The sequence below is a fragment of the Amblyomma mixtum genome, chromosome 3 (genome assembly GCF_055824585.1).
Source record: "Amblyomma mixtum isolate Tamu chromosome 3, ASM5582458v1, whole genome shotgun sequence".
NCBI classification, from domain to species: domain Eukaryota; kingdom Metazoa; phylum Arthropoda; class Arachnida; order Ixodida; family Ixodidae; genus Amblyomma; species Amblyomma mixtum.
Window position 1 is genome coordinate 53,820,859 of NC_143014.1, and position 18,931 is coordinate 53,839,789.

At 49.7% G+C, this 18,931-nt stretch overlaps 1 protein-coding gene across 9 annotated transcripts in view; it reads left to right on the plus strand.

Moving 5' to 3' along the window:
- The window catches only part of LOC149350220 (dual specificity calcium/calmodulin-dependent 3',5'-cyclic nucleotide phosphodiesterase 1C-like), a 779,369-nt gene that overhangs the window by 624,823 nt on the left and 135,615 nt on the right, over positions 1-18,931 (plus strand). Inside the window, exon 2 of one of the 9 annotated variants that reach the window (XM_089579198.1) lies at positions 7,284-7,520. The exons of 7 other annotated variants lie outside the window; for them this stretch is intronic. In XM_089579198.1, the coding sequence (XP_089435324.1) occupies positions 7,349-7,520 (172 nt within the window). In that variant the 5' untranslated portion in view covers positions 7,284-7,348. The remainder of the gene's footprint in view (positions 1-7,283; positions 7,521-18,931) is intronic. One more of the 9 variants, XM_089579199.1, reaches the window with a different exon arrangement.

The following is an 18,931-nucleotide window of genomic DNA, read 5'->3' on the forward strand; positions in this document are numbered from 1 at the left end:
GCAGTGTTGCCCTCTCTCCTCGGACCTGTTATCTTGGTTGTCTTTGTTCTTTAGCTCTGTCGATCGCTTCCGCGCGGGGATGTCCCCCTATATTTTTCTTTATCAGATTGCCGGGGAGTAGCGTGACCGCTGGAATCAAGTTTTGCATGTCGGTGGGCGGTTCAAGCGTACGTGCTGCGGACCTTGTTTATCAGATCGGGAGCAGCGTCTGGTGGACCCGTCCTTTCGGGCGGCTCCTGTCCGCGTGGCCGGTTTAATGTTCTTCACATCTGGTCGGCGCGCGATATGCGATACGTTTTCTCGCGGTGCGCGTTTTCGCTGTTGCTGGTGGACGATCGCGGTTCCTCGTCTCCGCCTACCCGGCCCCCTCCGTGTTCTTCTTTTGTCCACCGGCGCGCTGCGGTCACGCTGCGGTCCCCGGCCTTACTGGCTAAACTGCGAGGCACATTGTCTTCCGGTGCAGTCTTCGTTCGCTGACTGTAATCGCCCCTTCAGCGGAAAATTCGACGGTGTGTCGAGAAACACCGGATTGGTCGAAAAAGTTTGACGTCACAAGTGGGGCAGCGGAATGGGTAAAGTGCGTTTCCAAAGTCAATTAAAGAGTCATGGGATAGTCGCCTGCTAGCTACTTCCCCTTCCGACTTTAACACATTGCTTGCCTGTTGCATAGCAGTCGTCGTGCATGCTGGCATCGTTTATTGATTAATTTATTTGTGCTGTGACATCGCTAATTGTACAGCATCATCGTAAGATCAACGTGTGATGCGTATGTCTTTGAAATGAGCGCATAAATCGACAATACCGGAAGGTAAGCGTGTCGAGGGTAACCGCGTTTTTGAAATTCTAAAACTGATATGGCTATTACTAGCGACCGGCTGCAAATCTCGAATTGCAACTAGGCGCCTAACTCTACCAGCTAAAAAGTTAATTATTAAAAATTCGCTTAGTATGCTGCTTCGAACTGTGCGCTGGAAAGGCAGAAACACTTGTCATATAATTGAATGGTGGAATTTTTTAGTGCGACCTCCCCCCCCTTCCCCCCCCGCCAGCGGTTTCGACGATGCCTCACGCGAAGAAAATGAAGCCTCAGCGAGGCACCGTGGCCAAACTCAGTAACTAGGTCAGTAGACACCTCAGTCGAGCTGTGAGAGGAGGCGGCGGCGCCCACCTACAAATTGAGGAGTTATGCGCCTTTCCTTTTCTCCAAATCACCAGAAGGTTTAGACTGAATTGATATTGAGGAAAGGAAAGGCGCATAACTGCCTCCCTGGGTCAGTGGACAGCTCAACCGCGATTTGAGGTACGTAGCAGGGGTGTCTGCCCAGAAAAAACCCTGCTTAGCAATGCAAACCTCCAGCCATTTTTTTTTGGTCCCCGTAAGAGCACAACGTTAACGGATCAGTCTGAAGGGTGTAAAGTGATCTGAACAACGCAGTTCACCAAATATGACCCAATTTTGGTCATTTGATGTGGAGGCGATATCTCTGTGGTTCTGTTCCTGCGGCCCATTATTTAAAAAAAAAAAAAGGGCCCTATCGTGTTTATAGTGGAGAGTTGGTGGTACAAAAGTACTTTTTCCCTGTTCGTATTAAACGCGATGTCCTAGTGCATAACCGTGTATTCAGTGCAGCCGTCCTTAGTATTTAGGCAGTACCACTGCAAAAATTTGTACGCTGAGAGTTTCGATGGGAACATAGGAGACAGCGGAACCAATTATCATTCTTCTTCCTCTTTTCTTGGAAAGAAGTCGGAGCCGTCGCTACAAGATCAGGCAGTATATACTCATCGCGCCTACAGGCAACTCGCGTTAGCAGCTGCGGTACCATGTGTGCGTCTGCATGTACATAGAGAGAACGAAATCCGGCGGCCGCGGGGTGCGAGGAGCCTTTTCGCGCAAAACCGCGAGCGAGGGAAACCAACCGGAATGGGAAACGTAATGAGAAGCAGCGGGATGAAATTGAATTAAAAGGCGGAAGCTTCGCGAGAGCGGCTGCTCCATGCACATATCTGCGCGGGACGAGCGGGGAACCGACGAGAATAAGGTCTGTGGAGACAGAGCACAGCAAAGAAAGAAGGATCGACCGTGGTGGTTCGACAGCTGATCAAGGCGCGTTGCTGCTGAGCACAGTGTTGAGGATGATAGCGGTGACTGCATACGCTGCCGCCGCATTTTGCTACGTGCAAAAATGGAACAGCGCACCGACATCAGAGTCCTTGGGTGTCGCAAGCGAGGACTTTTTGAGGCTTTACTGAATTGGTTTGGTTTATGGGGTTTAACGTCCCAAAGCGACTGAGGCTTTGAGAGACGCCGTAGTGGAGGGCTCCGGAAATTTCGACCACCTGGGGCTCTTTAACGTGCGCTGACATCGCACAGTACACGGGCCTCTAGAATTTCACCTCCAAAGAAATTCCACCGCCGCGGCCGGGATCGAATCCGCGTCTTTCGGGTCAGCAGCCGAGCACCATAACCACTGATCCACCGCGGCGGCCTTTACTGAATTGATAGCAACCATTCACTGCCGCGTTTCTCATAACCGGCTGCACCCGCCGCGGTGGCTCATTGGTTATCGCGTTCGACTACTGAGCCCGTGGACGCCGCATCGAATTCCCGCCACGGTGGCCGCGTTTCGATAGATCGAGGCTAAATGCGATATCAGTAATCCGGAGCGCTTCACTACACCGTCTCTTCCTCTCGTTCTTCTTTCACTTCCTCCTTCATCCCTTCCCCCGCGGCGCGGTTTAGGGGTCCACCGACAGCGATTCAGTACCGCGCCTTTGCTTTCCGCGGAACCAATTTTCATATTTCCTCGAAAGACGTGGGTTCGATCCCGGCCGCGACAGTCACATTCGATGAAGGCTAAATGCTCTATAGAGGCCCCTGTATTGTGCGATGTCGGTGCACGTTAAAGAACCCCAGGTGGTCAAAGCTATCCGGAGCCCTACGCTGCAGCGTCTTTCCTAGACTGAGTCGCCTTGGGACGTTAAGCCCAATGCAACCAAAACAAACCAATTTACATTTTCATTTTTTCGTTAAAGAACCCCAGGTGGTCGACATTAATCTGGAGCCCTACAGTTGCCTCCCCACAGCATAGCGTCAGAACGTAAACAATGGCTGGTGGTTTAGCGTTGCTAAGCACGAAATATTGTGCAAAGCACGATTTAATGCAGGGCGCGCGCTATTTTGAATGTGCGGGCCTTTGTGGCTTGAGCGCTCCTCCGCGAAACAGTGAGACAAGCACGTTAGCACGTTTGCTGCTACTGTTCTCGACAGGAGCAACAAACGCGGGAGAGGATCGGGCATGGGTTGCGACACGTCGATCTGTACACCAATTAACAGCGTTAATTTTTTGCAGGTGGACATCTCCGTCACGTACCTCAAAACGCGATTTGAAGTGTCCACTGACCCAGGGGGCCAGTTATTCGCCTTTCATTTTCACAAAATCAACGGAGTCTAAATCTTGCGCTGGTTTTGAGAAAAGGAAAGGCGCATAACTGTCTCAATCTGTCGGCAGACGTCACCGCCTATTCGCAGCGCAGCTGAGGTGTCCACTGACCCTGTGAGCCAGTTACACTTGCTACTCGGAGGCTTCAGCAGACACACCGCTCAAAACCCTGGGAGTGGGGCTATAAGTAAAAACTATGACCGTTAAACTGCGATGATTTAGTTAACTTCGGTGTTGATGGGCTTTGGGGAAATAGCCTTCTTGAATGCCGTGTTGTTTTCGAACTGGTGCCTTAGCATGCTCACGATGACAACCGCCGTGACGCTGCTCGTTTTTCAACGGCGGCTCAACGAACCGAGGACTATGCCTAGGCTGATTTCTCAAAGTTGTCATAAGCAAGATGATCAGAGGGAGCACAAGCTCTTACAAACTGTCACAGTAAAGACCGGAGCGCTTTCCTTCCATTTTCGTGTCGTGTCTAAAGGAAGGGCAAGGGGCGGGCAGCTATTTTTCTCAGGAAACAACGACAACGATAAAAATCGACCCATTTCGCGCCTTTTAAGCTGTCACCTGTTTCACCACAAAAAGAAAAAAAAAAACCTGTCTCCCGGTCTTTGTTTTTCGCGAACGTCCCGACTTGTAAGTGGATGAACGGTAGCATGCAGTTGTCTGCACTGCGTGTTTGTGCATGCGTACCTCATGCGTTCGTGTTGTAGCGTGTTTCGTTCTTGTCTGCGAGCGTTTCTCGCCGGAAATAAAAAAATAAAGCTCGAATCGGGGTCGGAGCTCTATCGGCGCTTCCCTCTGAGAAGCGCTGGCAGTTCCGCTGAGCTATACACGCGAAGAAAGACATCGAGCGAAGCGACGTTCGGACAATAACATGCCTGTCGGATCTGGCCTTCGTCGTCGCGCCGCTCGGGCACACCGCTGCTTTTCGTCGTCATTGGATTGGCCCAAACCGAAGAGGAAGAGCGCGGGCCGATACGCGACCGTGGCGAGCACGAACGCGTATAGTAATGTGTATTATGCAGCATGCATTCGCTTCTTTCTCGGTCGACGTCAGTCAGATAAGAGTGCAAGGGAGCGCGCAGTTTTGAAATCCACCGTGCTTCTTTCTCTCTCTCTTTTTTTTTTCGAAATCGTTCTTATCGGTCTTTTTTTTTTGTGTGTGTGTCGTGGATCTTTCTGACTTCCATTCTTTGTTGCATCCATGTTATCACGGCTGAACTAAGTTTTTACTTCTCTTTTTTCACTACTTCTTCGCTGCAGAACAGAATTCTTTCAGTGCGGCAAGATTTCGCGTACGCGTCGTCGAATGTCAAATTTGGCTTCCATGAAAAAAGCGCTCTAATCTTTGTTCGTCTGCGCGCGTGTATGCGTGTTGTGATATGTGTATGCGAGCCGCGCGACTCTTGTGTCGAACACAAAAGTTTAATAAAAGCATGTCGGAGAGCAACAGCTATCGCTGCCGCGGATGCAACGAGTTTTGCGGCACGGTCTTTCGACTTATAGAATGCCTTCTAGTGCACGTTGTCGCAAAGGCCGTAGCTAGCGCGTAAGCCTAAAGGGAGGAATGTGGCGTTTTCAGTTGCCGCAACTGTTTACTTCGGGAGCAAGTTACGCGTCGCTCAAAACTGGCGCGCTTCAAAGGCTGTCGACGGAATGCCCATTCAGCCTCGGCGAGAGTGAAGCCCCTCGAGCACTCGCCTGTCAAGCGACGGTCGGCGCGTTCATAATCCCGCCGAGCCATCGCGACGTGCGGCCAATCTGAGCGCGGGATTGAAACGGAGGCTGTCATTAGTAATTTTTAGCAGTAATGTAAACGAAGCGCGAGCCGAACGCCCGTCGTCGCTGCACATCGGCCCCGCTTTCGCAATATTTGGGTTTCGCCCTCGCAATACGATATGCCCTTTCGCTCCGTGACAGGAAACGAACGCGGGGGGGGGGGGGGGGATACGCGCGGATTCCCTCATGCACGCGCTTTTTGTGTTGTTTTTTTTTTTGCCTTTTTGTAGCGCCACCGAAACTGACGCTGCCTCCCTCATAAGCGTAATTGGTCCCCGGTAAAGTGCGGTGGCGTCTATCTCGCCCTGCGCGCACGTGCCTTTGTGTGTGCGCGTTTGGCGCGCGTGCTTTTAGGTGTGCGCCAAAAGAGGGGGTTTGCTCGCTTGCCGTCCTCCGGTGCGCACACATGATCCGTGCCTGCCTGGGGAGTTGAACGACCGCGGCGGCGGCGGCCAGGCGATCCGCGCCTGGTGTCCCATTTAAGCGAAATCACATGTCAGGTCTCCGGTGTCACGTCTGTCCCCGACTCTGGTCACGTCGCCGCAGGGTCCCGTACCGCTTAAAAGCGAAGCTTAACCGCGGTGGCTGAGGCGAGTGTCGACTGCGCCGCAACCGTGCGGCGCCTCCAGATGGGCGCGATTCTCCCAGTCTGGGGTTCAACATTTTAATTCTCGTCAGGTTTCGCGCTGCGTCACGATCGGTATAATCCCGGCGCAGAAGTCATAGCAGTTTGAGTGAGTGAGTGAGTGGGTGAGTGAGTGAGTGAGTGAGTGAGTGAGTGAGTGAGTGAGTGAGTGAGTGAGTGAGTGAGTGAGTGAGTGAGTGAGTGAGTGAGTGAGTGAGTGGGTGAGTGAGTGAGTGAGTGAGTGAGTGAGTGAGTGAGTGAGTGAGTGAGTGAGTGAGTGAGTGAGGGAGGGAGGGAGGGAGGGAGGGAGGGAGGGAGGGAGGGAGGGAGGGAGGGAGGGAGGGAGGGAGGGAGGATGATGCCGCCAGTGGCCAATCAGTATGGAGAGAATTTTCCAAAAAATTACAGCGCGAAAAACGGGGACGAAGGTTAGAAAGACACAGGTTAAGCGCTGACTCTCAACTAAAGTATAATCACAGGAAACAGCCAGGGAACGGGAAACAACCGAACAACAAAACCACAAGGCACGTGCTACTATGTTGGGTCAAGATAGGCAACCTCACTGTCACGCGCGGTTTTTCGCGCCGTTATTTTTGGAAAATGTATCACCAACTCGCCGGCCTAGCAGTCATGTAGAGAATATATGCCACCAGCTGGACGCAGTGGGCGCTGGCGGAACAGTGACTGACTGGCGTCGCTACATGCCGCAGGCTTTCTATGTTTTGCGCGTTTCCCGGTACGATGATAAGGAAACAAGTATCATGAACGAGCGCCGTTCCAATAAATGAAAGTTTCTGACATAGTGATGTAGAATGAATGCAATTGCATAATGGCTACAGCCGCCGTGAAAGCAACGATTTCCCACCTGCCTCTATGTATGTCTGCTGTTGACAACCGTGAGCAGCGTCTTCACGCTGGTGTGAAAGGGCGCCGTGTTTTCACTTCTTGCCATCGCAAAAACTTTGATAACCATAACTTTCGTCCACATGTCCTCATAGACGGTGGAAGAGGACACCCGAGACAGAGGAAAAGCCTTACAGCCGAGAGCCGGATGTAAGCCTGTCGGTGGACACAGAGTTGAAGAGAAATGAAGGCTCAAAAAATGGGGTGCGAAGGAAGGGGGTATAAACGCGAGTCATGCTAACCGCTGATGATTGCGAGTTCAGCTGCTTCAGTGACCGGTGTTTTGCGGATGATTACGTTGGTGTCGTCCAATACCTTTGCGAGTCGTCGAGCAGCGTTTCGGTGCTTCTGGCGAAAGCAGCTTCGGCAGTGGCGCTGCAGTGCGCGATTGCAGTGGGCGCGCGCGGCTGGATGGTAGCGCGCGTCCCGGCTGTGGCGTTGGTGGCGGGTGCGGCGGCAGAGCAGAGCGGCGGCGGGGGGAAGCCCCCCCTTGGGGGAGTGCGCTCAAGGTGCGCGGCCGCTCGCAGGAGAAGAGCGTGATGTCCCCGCGGCGGCTGGCCAGGGCGGGGACGGTCCCTTAGGCCGGCCTACCATGCAGATAGACGGCCCGGGCGCCCCGGAAAGCTCTCTGCTGGCCCAGAATCGCATGGGAAAAGACGCCCTGCAGAAGTCCAACAGCGTGCCGCTCATGACCGGTAACAGCCGACGGCCAGAGGCCACCAAGAAGTGCGTGCTGCGACTAGATGGCTACTCCTACCTTATCGGTAAGTGGCGCGCTGCACCCCTCTTCCCTCCCGCCTATCGCATCCATGGCTACCCCGCTCGAACGCTGCCGTCTTCGCGCGTGTCTAGCCGTCGCAGCCGCTATCTGCTCCTTGAAGTATTTGCGCGCAGATCACTCATTGCACGAGCGGCATAAAAGCGCTATTCAACAGTTTCTTTTTTCTTTTTCAAAAAAACCTCGAACAGGACAGGACAGTCCAAGACGTGCGTGGCGGGCGGCAGCAGCCCCTATGGAGGACATTTGCAAAATTCCGTACGTCAGCAGTATCGCGAGCAGCAGGATGTTTGGTTCTGAGTTGAGGTAAAAAGTGTTTTCCTTTTAATATCGGGCTGGTTTAATTATTTGCGCGGCGAAAGTGCGCCGTTAATGTGTCTCGGTGATAGTTTTCAACAGTCTCGACGAGAACGTTACTTTCGGTAATCCTCCTCTGTCGATGTTACTACTCATACTTGTCCTGAATTTTTTCTTCCGCAAAAAAAAGAAAACATAGCATAGGAACCGTTCGACCCGGCGTTCGGTAGAGTGAAGTTTTTGTAGGGGGCTTGAAGAGGATATAAAATCCCATATGAAGCCGATAAATTACCTTAGGAGGATGCAGATTTAATCAAAAACAAGGCTTTATTAAGAAAGGAATTAGTGTCAACATTAAGCTCTCCTGGCGGATCGCCTTTATCGTATTGAGATCTATGGCGATTTCGAAACGAGTGAGTCCATCGGCCGTTCGTCGTAAACTAAGACGAGCCCGCTTACAACGGCCGCATTTATACCGAACGCTCGCTCATTACGAACGATGGTGGTCCTGCGGTAAAAATTTGTATTAGGGCAATAGCACTGCGTCTCAGATGTAACGAACAACGGTGGCTGCACGATTCGGTCAGAGCGAACGAGGAGCCGAGGAGAAGTCGTCCCGCTGTCTAAATACGCGCGCTTCTCCACAGCCCGCAGACCAGGATGCGTCTCTCAGCTCCGTGGTCCCCCTCCCTTTTAAGAAGAAACGTGGCGACCACCAAAAAACAATAAATAATATAGGTGGAATTAAGACTGTAGTTAACCGCCGTCCGGGCGCGCTCCGACGGGCTACGTGGTCGATTGATGCATTCGTGTGTGCGCTCTAAGCAAAACGTCTGAAGTCGATGCAGGAGCGTAGTGGCCGCAGGACAGGAACGGCGTTGAAGAAGAAACTACTGCACGCCGTCGGTAATCAATGGCAGCGATATGTAAAAATTTTATGCCAGTAACGTGGGATGCGTTGCCGGCCGAGCCGGTCACTTGGCGTCGGGTTTCCTTCCCAATCGCCTATCTACCTGCTGCGCTGCAGGCAGTAGACTACGGTCTGAGCACACGTCCGCTGTGCTAGCTTCGCCGCTGCATTCATAAAACCTTGTCGACGACCGGAGAAGAGGATGCCACACTCCCAACAGCTGCCGTGAAAGTTCCAATCGCGATATGAAATACCGCATCCCTAAAGGTCCTCTGGCGGAAGGCCTGCTCCAAAAAATGAAAAAAAGCACGACGGTTCGACAAGCAGGAAGGTACCAATGAACAGCAGGATCGCAAGTCATCCCTTATATTCATCAGACCTCTCATAACCTAAAGAAAATAGGAAAACGAGCAGGCGTTGAAGTTGTATTCTCAGCATGCTTTGGTTTGGTTTGGTTTGGTTTGGTTTTGTGTGGTTTAACGTCCCAAAGCGACTAAGGCTATGAGAGACGCCGTAGTGAAGGGCTCCGGAAATTTCGACCACCTGGGGTTCTTTAACGTGCACTGACATCGCACAGTACACGGGCCTCTAGAATTTCTCCTCCAAAGAAATTCTAGCCGCCGCGGCCGGGATCGAACCCGCGTCTTTTGGGTCAGCAGCCGAGCACCATAGCCACTGAGCCACCGCGGCGGCTCAGCATGCTTTGCAAAAAGACAAATCCGTGCGGTGACCATGAAATAGAAAGATGTGTAATTAACCATCAGAAACGATTTGTCAACTGTGAAGAGGGTGTTGTCTACCGTGTACCGTGTTGTCTACCGTGTCTTGTGGACATGAGTATATTGGACAGACAGGGAGATGTGTTAATAGCAGGTTAAAAGAACATGACTACAATGTTGATGAGAGCAAATTGGGTCACCTAAGCCAGCACTATCGCCACTGCAAGATCCAGTCTAAAAAATAAGGCCGTCCAAAGCAGTGCATGACCCTGTGTATTATCAACCGCCACAATCATAAGCATGTTAGAGAGATTATTCAGTCTCTGAATATTTTACGTGCAGGCAACAAGCGTGTGATAGTGGCATCACTGGCACTATCAGCAAAAGAGGTCGCTTTTCTAAATCGATGGCAACCAGCAAAAGGCTCAGTTGTATTCCTTGTATCAACTAACTTGATCGCTCTTTCCAATTTCTTGCTGTGGTTCATGTATGTATATGTGGCAACGGCGAGAACTAAACAGTTGACAGCGCTTGGGTCGTTCCGAGTTCCTCCTTTTGTTCTGTCTTGTTACGCGCTGCTCTATTATTCTTATTATTATTAAAGTAGCTCGTCAGTAGCAATGGTCTCGACAAGGAGCGCAGGACCCCACTGGAGAGCTTGGAAAGCGCCGTTACTATAACCCCCGCTTATGTGCATAACGGAAGTTTTTAAAGAAATAAACGCTACATTTGCTTGTCTTTGCATATTTAGCTCTAAAGCGAGAACTCCGCTTGCTACGAACTTCGGATACAATGAACGCAATCCATGAGGCCGTCAGGTTCGTTATAAGTAGGCTGGACTGTATATCTCAATAATAACAGCACACGGACCATGGTGCAACGAGATACTTTTTGTCTTGAAGCGGAACCGTTAAATGTGCGTGAATAATAGAATGGAGCGCACAAAGTGCTGAACAGCTGCAAAAAAAAAAAAAAGTAAAGACTACATTGCAGTCGTCACACGCGGCCGGCCCAATCGTAGTGCACGGTTTTGTGACTGCAAGTTTCGCATGAGGATCTCGACTGCGATGGCGCAAAATGCGAAATCGTTCGCTAACTTTCACATCTCTTGGCTTAACAGCTTTACGTGCTGAGAGGGAACAGGGAAATAATTGCGAGAGGGCACATTAGGGGTCATGTGTAATAAAACGACGAAATGGAAATGAGTTTAATTTAGAGTCCCTTTAACCGGCCTTTTCTCAATTTTTAAAGCCGTTTATTGGTTTACATAGTTTCCGCGCTGAAGGGATTCAGCTCGCCTAAAACCCGTCGTTCTGTTTGTGTGTGCTACAGTCATCAGGTCACACAGGAGGCCTGAATGGATGAGCGGTGTTAGTCAAACTGTGATGTGAATTTTCCTGTACGCGACATGTATTTAAGAAAGCAGAATGGAAACTGACTTAGGCAACGTTATCCTGTCCGCGCGGCGCCGTGCCCAGAAATAATTCCGACGCCTTCATAACTTAGAACAAGGCCCAGAAGTCCTTTCTGCTGTCTTTAAAGGAACCAGCTAATTTCTAACCTTTATTTGGATTACAGTCTTTGCTAGAAAAAAAATTAAGACGGAAAATTTCCAGCGCTTGCCCTGTAGCGAAAAAAAAAATGAAGAAGCAAAATTGCGAGTGCCTGTTGGGAAGGCGAAATTCGTTTTAAAAGCGGGATTCACTGCAGCCTTTGAGTCCGCCAGATGAAAGCCGAGGGGTCAAGAGGAAAGGGAGGGAGGCTTCGTAGCGCAGTGCACTGCGGACCACTCGCCGCGCAGCCAAGCAGAGAAAGCGCAGCCGCCGAGCGCACAGTGCGAGGCTGCGCTCAGGCAGTGCGGCGGCGCGGAGGGAAATTGGAGCTGCTAGCTGGGTCAGTGCGCCAGGCGGCGCTAAGGACGCCCTCAAGGGAGCCGCACTGCAGCCCGGTGGTCTCCCCTCTCTTCCTCCTGGCCTCCGCAGCTCCCCCTGTGAAGCGCACTCTAGCAGTGCACCAGCGCCGAGGCATTGCTTCAGGCGCAAGCGACCGAGCCGTGGCCCATGTGCAGTTGCAGCAACGCGAAAAGGGAGGAAAGGTGCACTGCCTTCAGCGCGAGCAAAAGGACAAATCAGCCGTGACGTGGCCCTCTCTCGTGCTGGCATTTCGTCAAGTCTTACGAGATTTTTTTTTTTTTTTAAGTTTGCAAAGCGGCGCTCGAGCCGAGCTCGTGGATTTGTAATGCGCAGAAAGCACTTTGGCAAAATTTCTTAGGCTTCTCTGGCGTCGTGTCGGGTGCGTTAAGCCAGCGAGTCTCGTCGGGGCGCGAGCCAGTGACCCCGCGAGGGCTGCCACGTGAGGCCGGGAGGGCTGGGAGCGACTCCGGGTCGCGCATGCTCCGGATGCTGCTCCCTTCGTCGCAGTGGGGCGTCGGGCCTCTGGCACGAGTCTGAACCGAGCCTCGGGCTTTCCGCCGCCGAGTACGAGACTCCTGTATCCGAGCGAAGACGCTGACTCCACACGCGTTTCCGTACTTACATGTGTTCGTAGTGTCGAAGGGCAGAAACAGGCGCGCGTACTTCGTGGCGTTTTAGAGCACCTTGCAAGCCGCCATGAAGCCGGACTTAATCCAGAATGCTCCTCTCTTTGCGGTGCGTGTTACGTTTTCCCGCCTTGTATGTTGCAAACCATCGTCGGTGCAGACAGTGCAGAAAATGTATGCGGAAGAACGACAGCCTTTCGGAGGCTTGCGGCTCATATGACGACTTAATTAGTGTAGACGAGGAGCGCCAAAGAGGAGCAGTGTTTAAACACTACTACTTCGTTATTGATATCTACCGTGTGTTTCTAAAACAGCCTATACAGATTTTTCTTTGAAAAGCCATGAGAGATTCGACAATGCGATTTGTGCAGTTGGATTCTGCTGCATGGCGGATATTATGTACCGTCTTTGTCAAAAGTAACCAGGCTGCATGGTTTGCTTCTAGCTCGTACAGTGGAGCCCTTACAGCTTCCCTGAAGCTGAAATGGTCGTTAAAGGGAAGGAATGGGGGTCTTCTTACCTTCCAACACCTTTTGATCTTTAGGGAAGCCCCAAGGGCTCCACTATACAAGCTAGAAGCAAAACATGAAGCCTGGTTACTTTTGACAAAGACGGTACCTAATAAAGCTATATAATAAAACGATCATTTAACTAAATTTAACTAATCAACATTTTTAGTTTTAATTTTAGGGGAAACATTCTATTGCCGAACTGAAGGCCGTCAGTATCGAAGGTTAGCCCTGTCTTTAAACTTTCTTAATCGGTAATGTGATTCGAAATATGGAAAGTCAAAGATAGACCTTTGAAAGCTCATTGATTTGGCTCTCATGCGTTTGACATTTATAAAATGGCGTCGCCCGCATTTCTAATGCAGAAAATGCAGGCAATGTTTGTGTATTTCGTGACGTAGGAGCAGTTAAAGTGATATCCGCGGCAAAAATACGCGCACCGACACCATTTTGTGAATGTGCAATGCGGAAAAGCCAACTCATTTACCTTTCAAATGCGTATTTTTGACATTCGGTATTTCGAACCATATTGCGGATTAAGAAATTTAAAAAACTGGGCTCACCTGCGATACTCCCTGCCTTGAATTTCGCAATATAATGTTGCCCCTAAAATCAGAAATAGAAAAGTTGATACTTAAATTTAATTAATTAATCCTTCAGTTATATAGCACTATCAGGAACATAACGTCCGCCATGCTGTAGCATCCACCTGCACGAACTGCACTGACGTACCTCTCAGGGCTTTTCAAAGACAAATCTGTATTGAATAATTTGAAACACCGGGCACACCTGCCAGACCGACGCTTATTGTACAACCCTTCCGGGAGGGGACGGTGGGGCTAAGTGGAAGAATCTCTTTATGACAAAGTACGTCAGCGCAAGCAAATTAAGGCGTGCAAGTGCAAAACAGTATCCCGCTGGCTACCATGGACCCAAGGATAACATATTAAACGCGACGAAGACATACTGCCACCCTATCGATAAGCCGCGCGCCTTGCTGCAGACGCTCGGTGACGATTAAGACCACCGTGTTGCTCTGAATGGCAAAAAGCTAACCGCGCCACAAAGCCCGAGAAGCAGCTTTATATCTATTCAGAGACCACGAAATCTCCACTAAACCGTATATACGCGTCAAAAATGGCTGCATTAAGACATCTGTAGTTCGCAATTGGCAAAAAAAAAAAAAAAACGCATTTCAGCCGGGTCAGCAGTCTGGAGGTCACCTTCAGGCCTCCTTCGACTGCATCGGTGTTCGAGCTCTGCTCCCGTAACCCTGATTCGAAACAAACACGAGGTTTTCAAGGAGAAGACGCTAGATTGTTTATGGTAGTGCACAAGAGCTGAACTTGACGGTTCGTTTGAGGTTGGTCGAAGTACCTCTAGCCGTGTTATTCGGAATGCAAGTTCAAAACGCCAAAAAGGGAGCGTACGCTTGATGTTTTATCAACCTTCGTGAGCCTACAGGAATGGCCGAGACCGCTCTAAAAAAATTTCGCAAGCAGCAGTATTGTCATTTACAAGCGCAGCTGGTGTTAAAATAAGCTGCATCGCCACGAGTGACTATAAAGTCAGAGGCCAATGTCCTCCTTACGCCTATACAGTCCTATAAGCGAGCCATATCGTTTCTCGTTTTTCGGCAGCGCTGAGCGCTTAGTTTATTCCTCGCCCAAGCCAATAAACCCAGCGACTTGAAGCTGACATACGTAGAATTCCTACTCTAAATTGTTCCTCTTCTGTTGGTGCCGCGTGCGAAAGCGGTCCATGATAGAGAATACTTAGCTGCTTCTCATCAGCTCGGAAGAAAGATGCGGTGTGAAGTTTTATCTGCCCTCTCTTCTTTGTCATCGTCATAAATGGTCATCTGTGTCTAGATCGCTTATCGCTTCGCTGCTTGCAAAACTTGTCTCTGTGTTCTTTTCTGTGAACACAGAGAAGAAAAATAAAGCGTTTAGAAGCATGTAGGGGAATTAAAAGTTGTAAAAGTTGCGTGGCGATGGAGAATGCTCTCTCTACCCACATTGCTCTGGTCGTGGTAGGATCGATTCCTCCCAACCTGCGGTGTCCGCTGGTAGTGGCGCGGTTTTACCGCAAGCAGCAGCGTGCTGCCCCTTGTATCGTCCTCTTTCTTTTTCGTGTTTCTCTCTCCCTCTCTTCTCTTTGCGTCTATTTTCATTCATGAGTTACGCCCCGTTGCGCAACGGAGCCCGTCTGTCACGCGACCGGTCGAAATTGATCTTAATCCCAGAAAAGGTCACGGATCGTCGTTCGACGTTGCTGTAATTGCGCAGTCGGACGGCCGCCGCCTTAGCGGCCGCCCGCGTTATCTGTAGCCGACTCTGCGGTTGACCAACGCTGCCGCTAAGCCCCCGCGCGGCGAGCGACTTCTTTTAGCGCCACTCGGCGCTTTCATCAGATCTCTGATATATGCGACGTGGGACGCGTCTTCTTTCTTATTTTTCTGTCTTCTACGATACAGGAAGTTTTGAGAATTACCGACGCGTCTTTGCGGCTGCTTTTTCCTGGCGGCTGCAATTGGCTGAAGCGACTGCTCTGAAGAGATAGGAGGAGCAAAGACTCAATTTAAGGTCACATGAAGTAGGAATTCCTCCACCAGCATATACCAGGTGTCCCAGCTAAATGTAACCAAGTTTTTAAAAAAACACGGGATGCCCTAGCCGTCTGAAACCAAATGAGGGTTGTTTAGAGTCACATGACCTAGTCTGCAGTATTTTTTTCGTTCCTCAAGGTTGACTAATTAGTTAAGCTTAATTAACTATATTTTTAATTATTGACTTGAGAAACAAAGTGTCAATGGAAAAGTTGTAGATCGCTTTGAGGAACAGCTTACTGAGACATTTGCAGCAAAGTAATATTTACTTAAAGTAGTTTTTTTTACCGGCCTGTAACCATAACCCGCACAATAAGAAAAGGCTTCCACATGACAACTGTGCCACTTCAACGTCCCAAGACGCGCCTTAAAGCATAAAATCCGTTTTTTCTGAAGTCCTCTACTCGATGAGACTTTGAGTGCACATTGGGGCAGAGAAGTGAGCGAGCAGCTGGTCACGTGACAACTTTCTTTTAAGGCCAATAAATGAAGCTACGTAAATCGTAACTTGACGGGAACAGCACTACTAGCGGTTTTTCGAGGCGATCTAAAACTTTTGCATTGACACTTTCTTCCTGAAGTCAATAATTAAAAAGTTAGCTAATTAAACTTAACTAATTAATTAACTTTGAAGAGCGAAAAAAATACTCAAGACTAGGCCACGCGACTATGAACAACCTTGAGTTAGTTTCACTGGACTTGGACACTTCGCCTTTTTTAAAAGTTTGGATACATTTAGCTGGGACACCCGGTATATACCTATGCAATTCTCGAGAAAAACTGGTTCGGTCCACTCTATTCTTGATTAAGTCAAGTATACCATGGATATTTCCAGAAAATCTAGTGGATGTTTTCACTCGTGGCAGCGTCGTCGTCCTAGAGCTTATCGGCAGATGGTGCTCGTGGTTACGTAATCAGAAGCAAGACCGCAACAACACGATGTTTCGAGTAAAGTTGGAAGTTTGCGCTCTGTCCTGTTGTACCGTCTCCTTCTTCTTCTACTGTTTGCGCAAGTTTTTACCTTTGGAGAGTAAAGTAAGCATGTGGGTGCAGTCACGCTGTGTTTTTGGAAGTGGTAAAGAGTTACGCCCGTCTCAGCGTCTGTTGCAGGGTTTTTTTTTTTTTTTGCAAAGGTCCTTTCATTACAATTACTGCTTGCAGTTATGCCAATCCGCCAATGTTGAAAGTATTGTCGAGAATGTCAAGAATAGCCGGAGCCAGTTCCAAATACACTCAAATCCCGTGCTCCTTTGTTGATCTGTCGACTGGTATGGGGTGACAGAAAACGAGAGTCCCAAGCGGGTCACTGAAATCACTCTATGCGAGTGTCAAACATGCCGCTCGCTGTGGGCCTGTTTATATGCCGCATCGTGGAGCTTCGCTGACTGTACAGGTTAACGAAAATGTGCTTTTCACATTGTACTACTTTTTTGGTCTGTAGAAGGTACGTTAAGTTGCTGGTCGGAGCAACACAAAAAGGGAGAGAGGGTTCTTGCATGTCTCTTGTGCTAACTCGGTAAGCTGGTGAGAGAATAATCGGTGCAACGTGACCAGCGCTGACACCGGCGCCTCATATTCAGAACGCCACTAGAGGCAAAGCTAATCATTATACTCACTCGCAACGAGAGCTGTTGACTCTGAAGATTTCGATAAATTAATGAACAGTGGCCTGCTTGGATGCTTACAGTTGAGTGTGCTGTCCGGCAGGTAACATCGACTGCACTTTTCGTTCAAAAAATTGCGGTAGATCATAGCAGCTACCTTTCGAACTTCTTAATCATGGCCATGTATCAAGGAAGCGAGGAACTCTGAAAGGCTTGGGCCTGCTGATGGTCTCATAGATGCCCACAGAATCGCATAGCGAACCATGCAGGTTCGATAGCTCAAATGTAACTGATGAGTTGGCAGCAACGCTGTGGGCCCATAATCCGATGCTCGCAGTTTTCCGAACACATCAGGTCGGTGTTGGTATTTGTGGCCGCGTACATGCGGAGAAAAATGCCTCCAAGCACGTCCGAGGGGAGTTGCCGAGCGTCAGTGTACAGCTTGGCTTGCGGACGGGGAGTGCGCTCAGTGCGGCCGAGGTGGCGCTGATGGCGCGGAGAGAGATCATTTTGGGTCTGGAGGTGGGCGGCGATAGCATTTGGCGCGCAGATCTGGAGTTATGGTGTTGTTCGTTCGGAGACGTCAGGCGGCCGCCGTCCTCTCACGTGTCAGTCCTGATGGAGCGGCGAAAGAACTCGGGGGAATAACAGAACGTGCTTTTGCCGAAGGCAGATAAGGAAGCGGCGACCTGCGAGGTCCGACTGGAGGTCATGATCCCCATTGGTGGATGGGTGCGGTGAGGATTCGGTGGGAAGCGCATCGCTGAGCACGTCAGTGGGGCCAGCTATAGTCACCTGCCGGGGCGCCGGTAAGTGAGAAATGGGCGCCGAAGATTGATGGCTGTGCGCTTATTCTCTCGGGTACTGAGCGGGATTCTGGCGGTCTACCTTAGCTCACGAAGGGGCTGATAAAGATGGGACGTGTGCACTGGGCAGCAGGGGCAACTAGAGTCACTGGGGGAAGCACCTGCCACTCGAATGGCGTCTGCAATGGGAACAAGCTTCTGGGAAGTTTTAACGATGTAGAAAGTGAACTGGTAGGTTTGTGTAGCCGTGAAATATCTCTTCACAGTAGCGTGTGGAATTCTGCTAGTGGGGTGGGTCACGAAAGCGTCCAAGTAGAGGCGAAATGAGCCGCGCGATCCTGCTTCACGCAACGGAAAACTGGGCGTCAATTTTCTGCACGCTTTGACTGTTCTGATCACCCGGTCGCTCGCTGTCGCCCTAGTGACCCGGGTTCTTCCAATCCCTACTTTTTACTTTCTATTATTGCTTCGCCCGAGCACAGAGCGAGTGTGCAGTGGGCGGTCTGATTAATGCATGTATAAAGATAGAGGCCATAACCGATTCCGAATAACGATCTTATTCATACACATTGGGGTGGTGAATATTCACAACGAATAGTTGAGTTTTATTTCAATTTTACATCATAATTTTTTCAGGACAAACAGCACGCTTGCGTTTCCGTCATCCTTATTTTGCTTCTTGGTTTACATTTACTGTGTATGAACAAAAGTTTGGATTTATTTTGTATTGTTCATATCGTTGCATTTTGCGCCTTTGCGTCGAGTACGTTTCCACTCCGTCGTGTTTTGATTGCTTCTTCTTTACAACCTAATATAAAACCATTCCTAAATTTTATGTTCTGCGTTACCTTTAAGCTGCTCCAGACAGGTGTACCTGTTCGTGCCGCCATGTAAATTTTGTTTTGTGCTTCTCATGCGGTAGCTTTCCATTGAATGCACTGGTTGTGTACGCTCACCCCCTGCGGCCTCGTTAAGGGGTTTGCCGTATTAGAAATCAGTGTAATCCAAAACAATAAATAAAATTGTGTTCTTGTGCAAGGGGTATCAAACATACAAGTCTCACAGTGCACACGTGTTAGAGAAAGATAGTGCGATTTATCATGCGCAGCGCCGCTTCCGGCGTTTACAGAAGTCTCGCATGGCACACAACTGCTGACAACCTTCCCACTTTTTCGAACCACAAATGTAATTTTTTTGTCAAGAGGAGCAGCAGATATTACGTTTGCATTTATTATTTTTTTGGGGGGTTGCGTGCAGTATCCACAACTGAACATTGGTATCTGAGTTTTATCTGAGTTTTATCTGAGTTTTATCTGAGTTTTATCTGAGTTTTATCTGAGTTTTATCTGAGTTTTATCTGAGTTTTATCTGAGTTTTATCAGCATGTGAGTACTTGAAACATCAT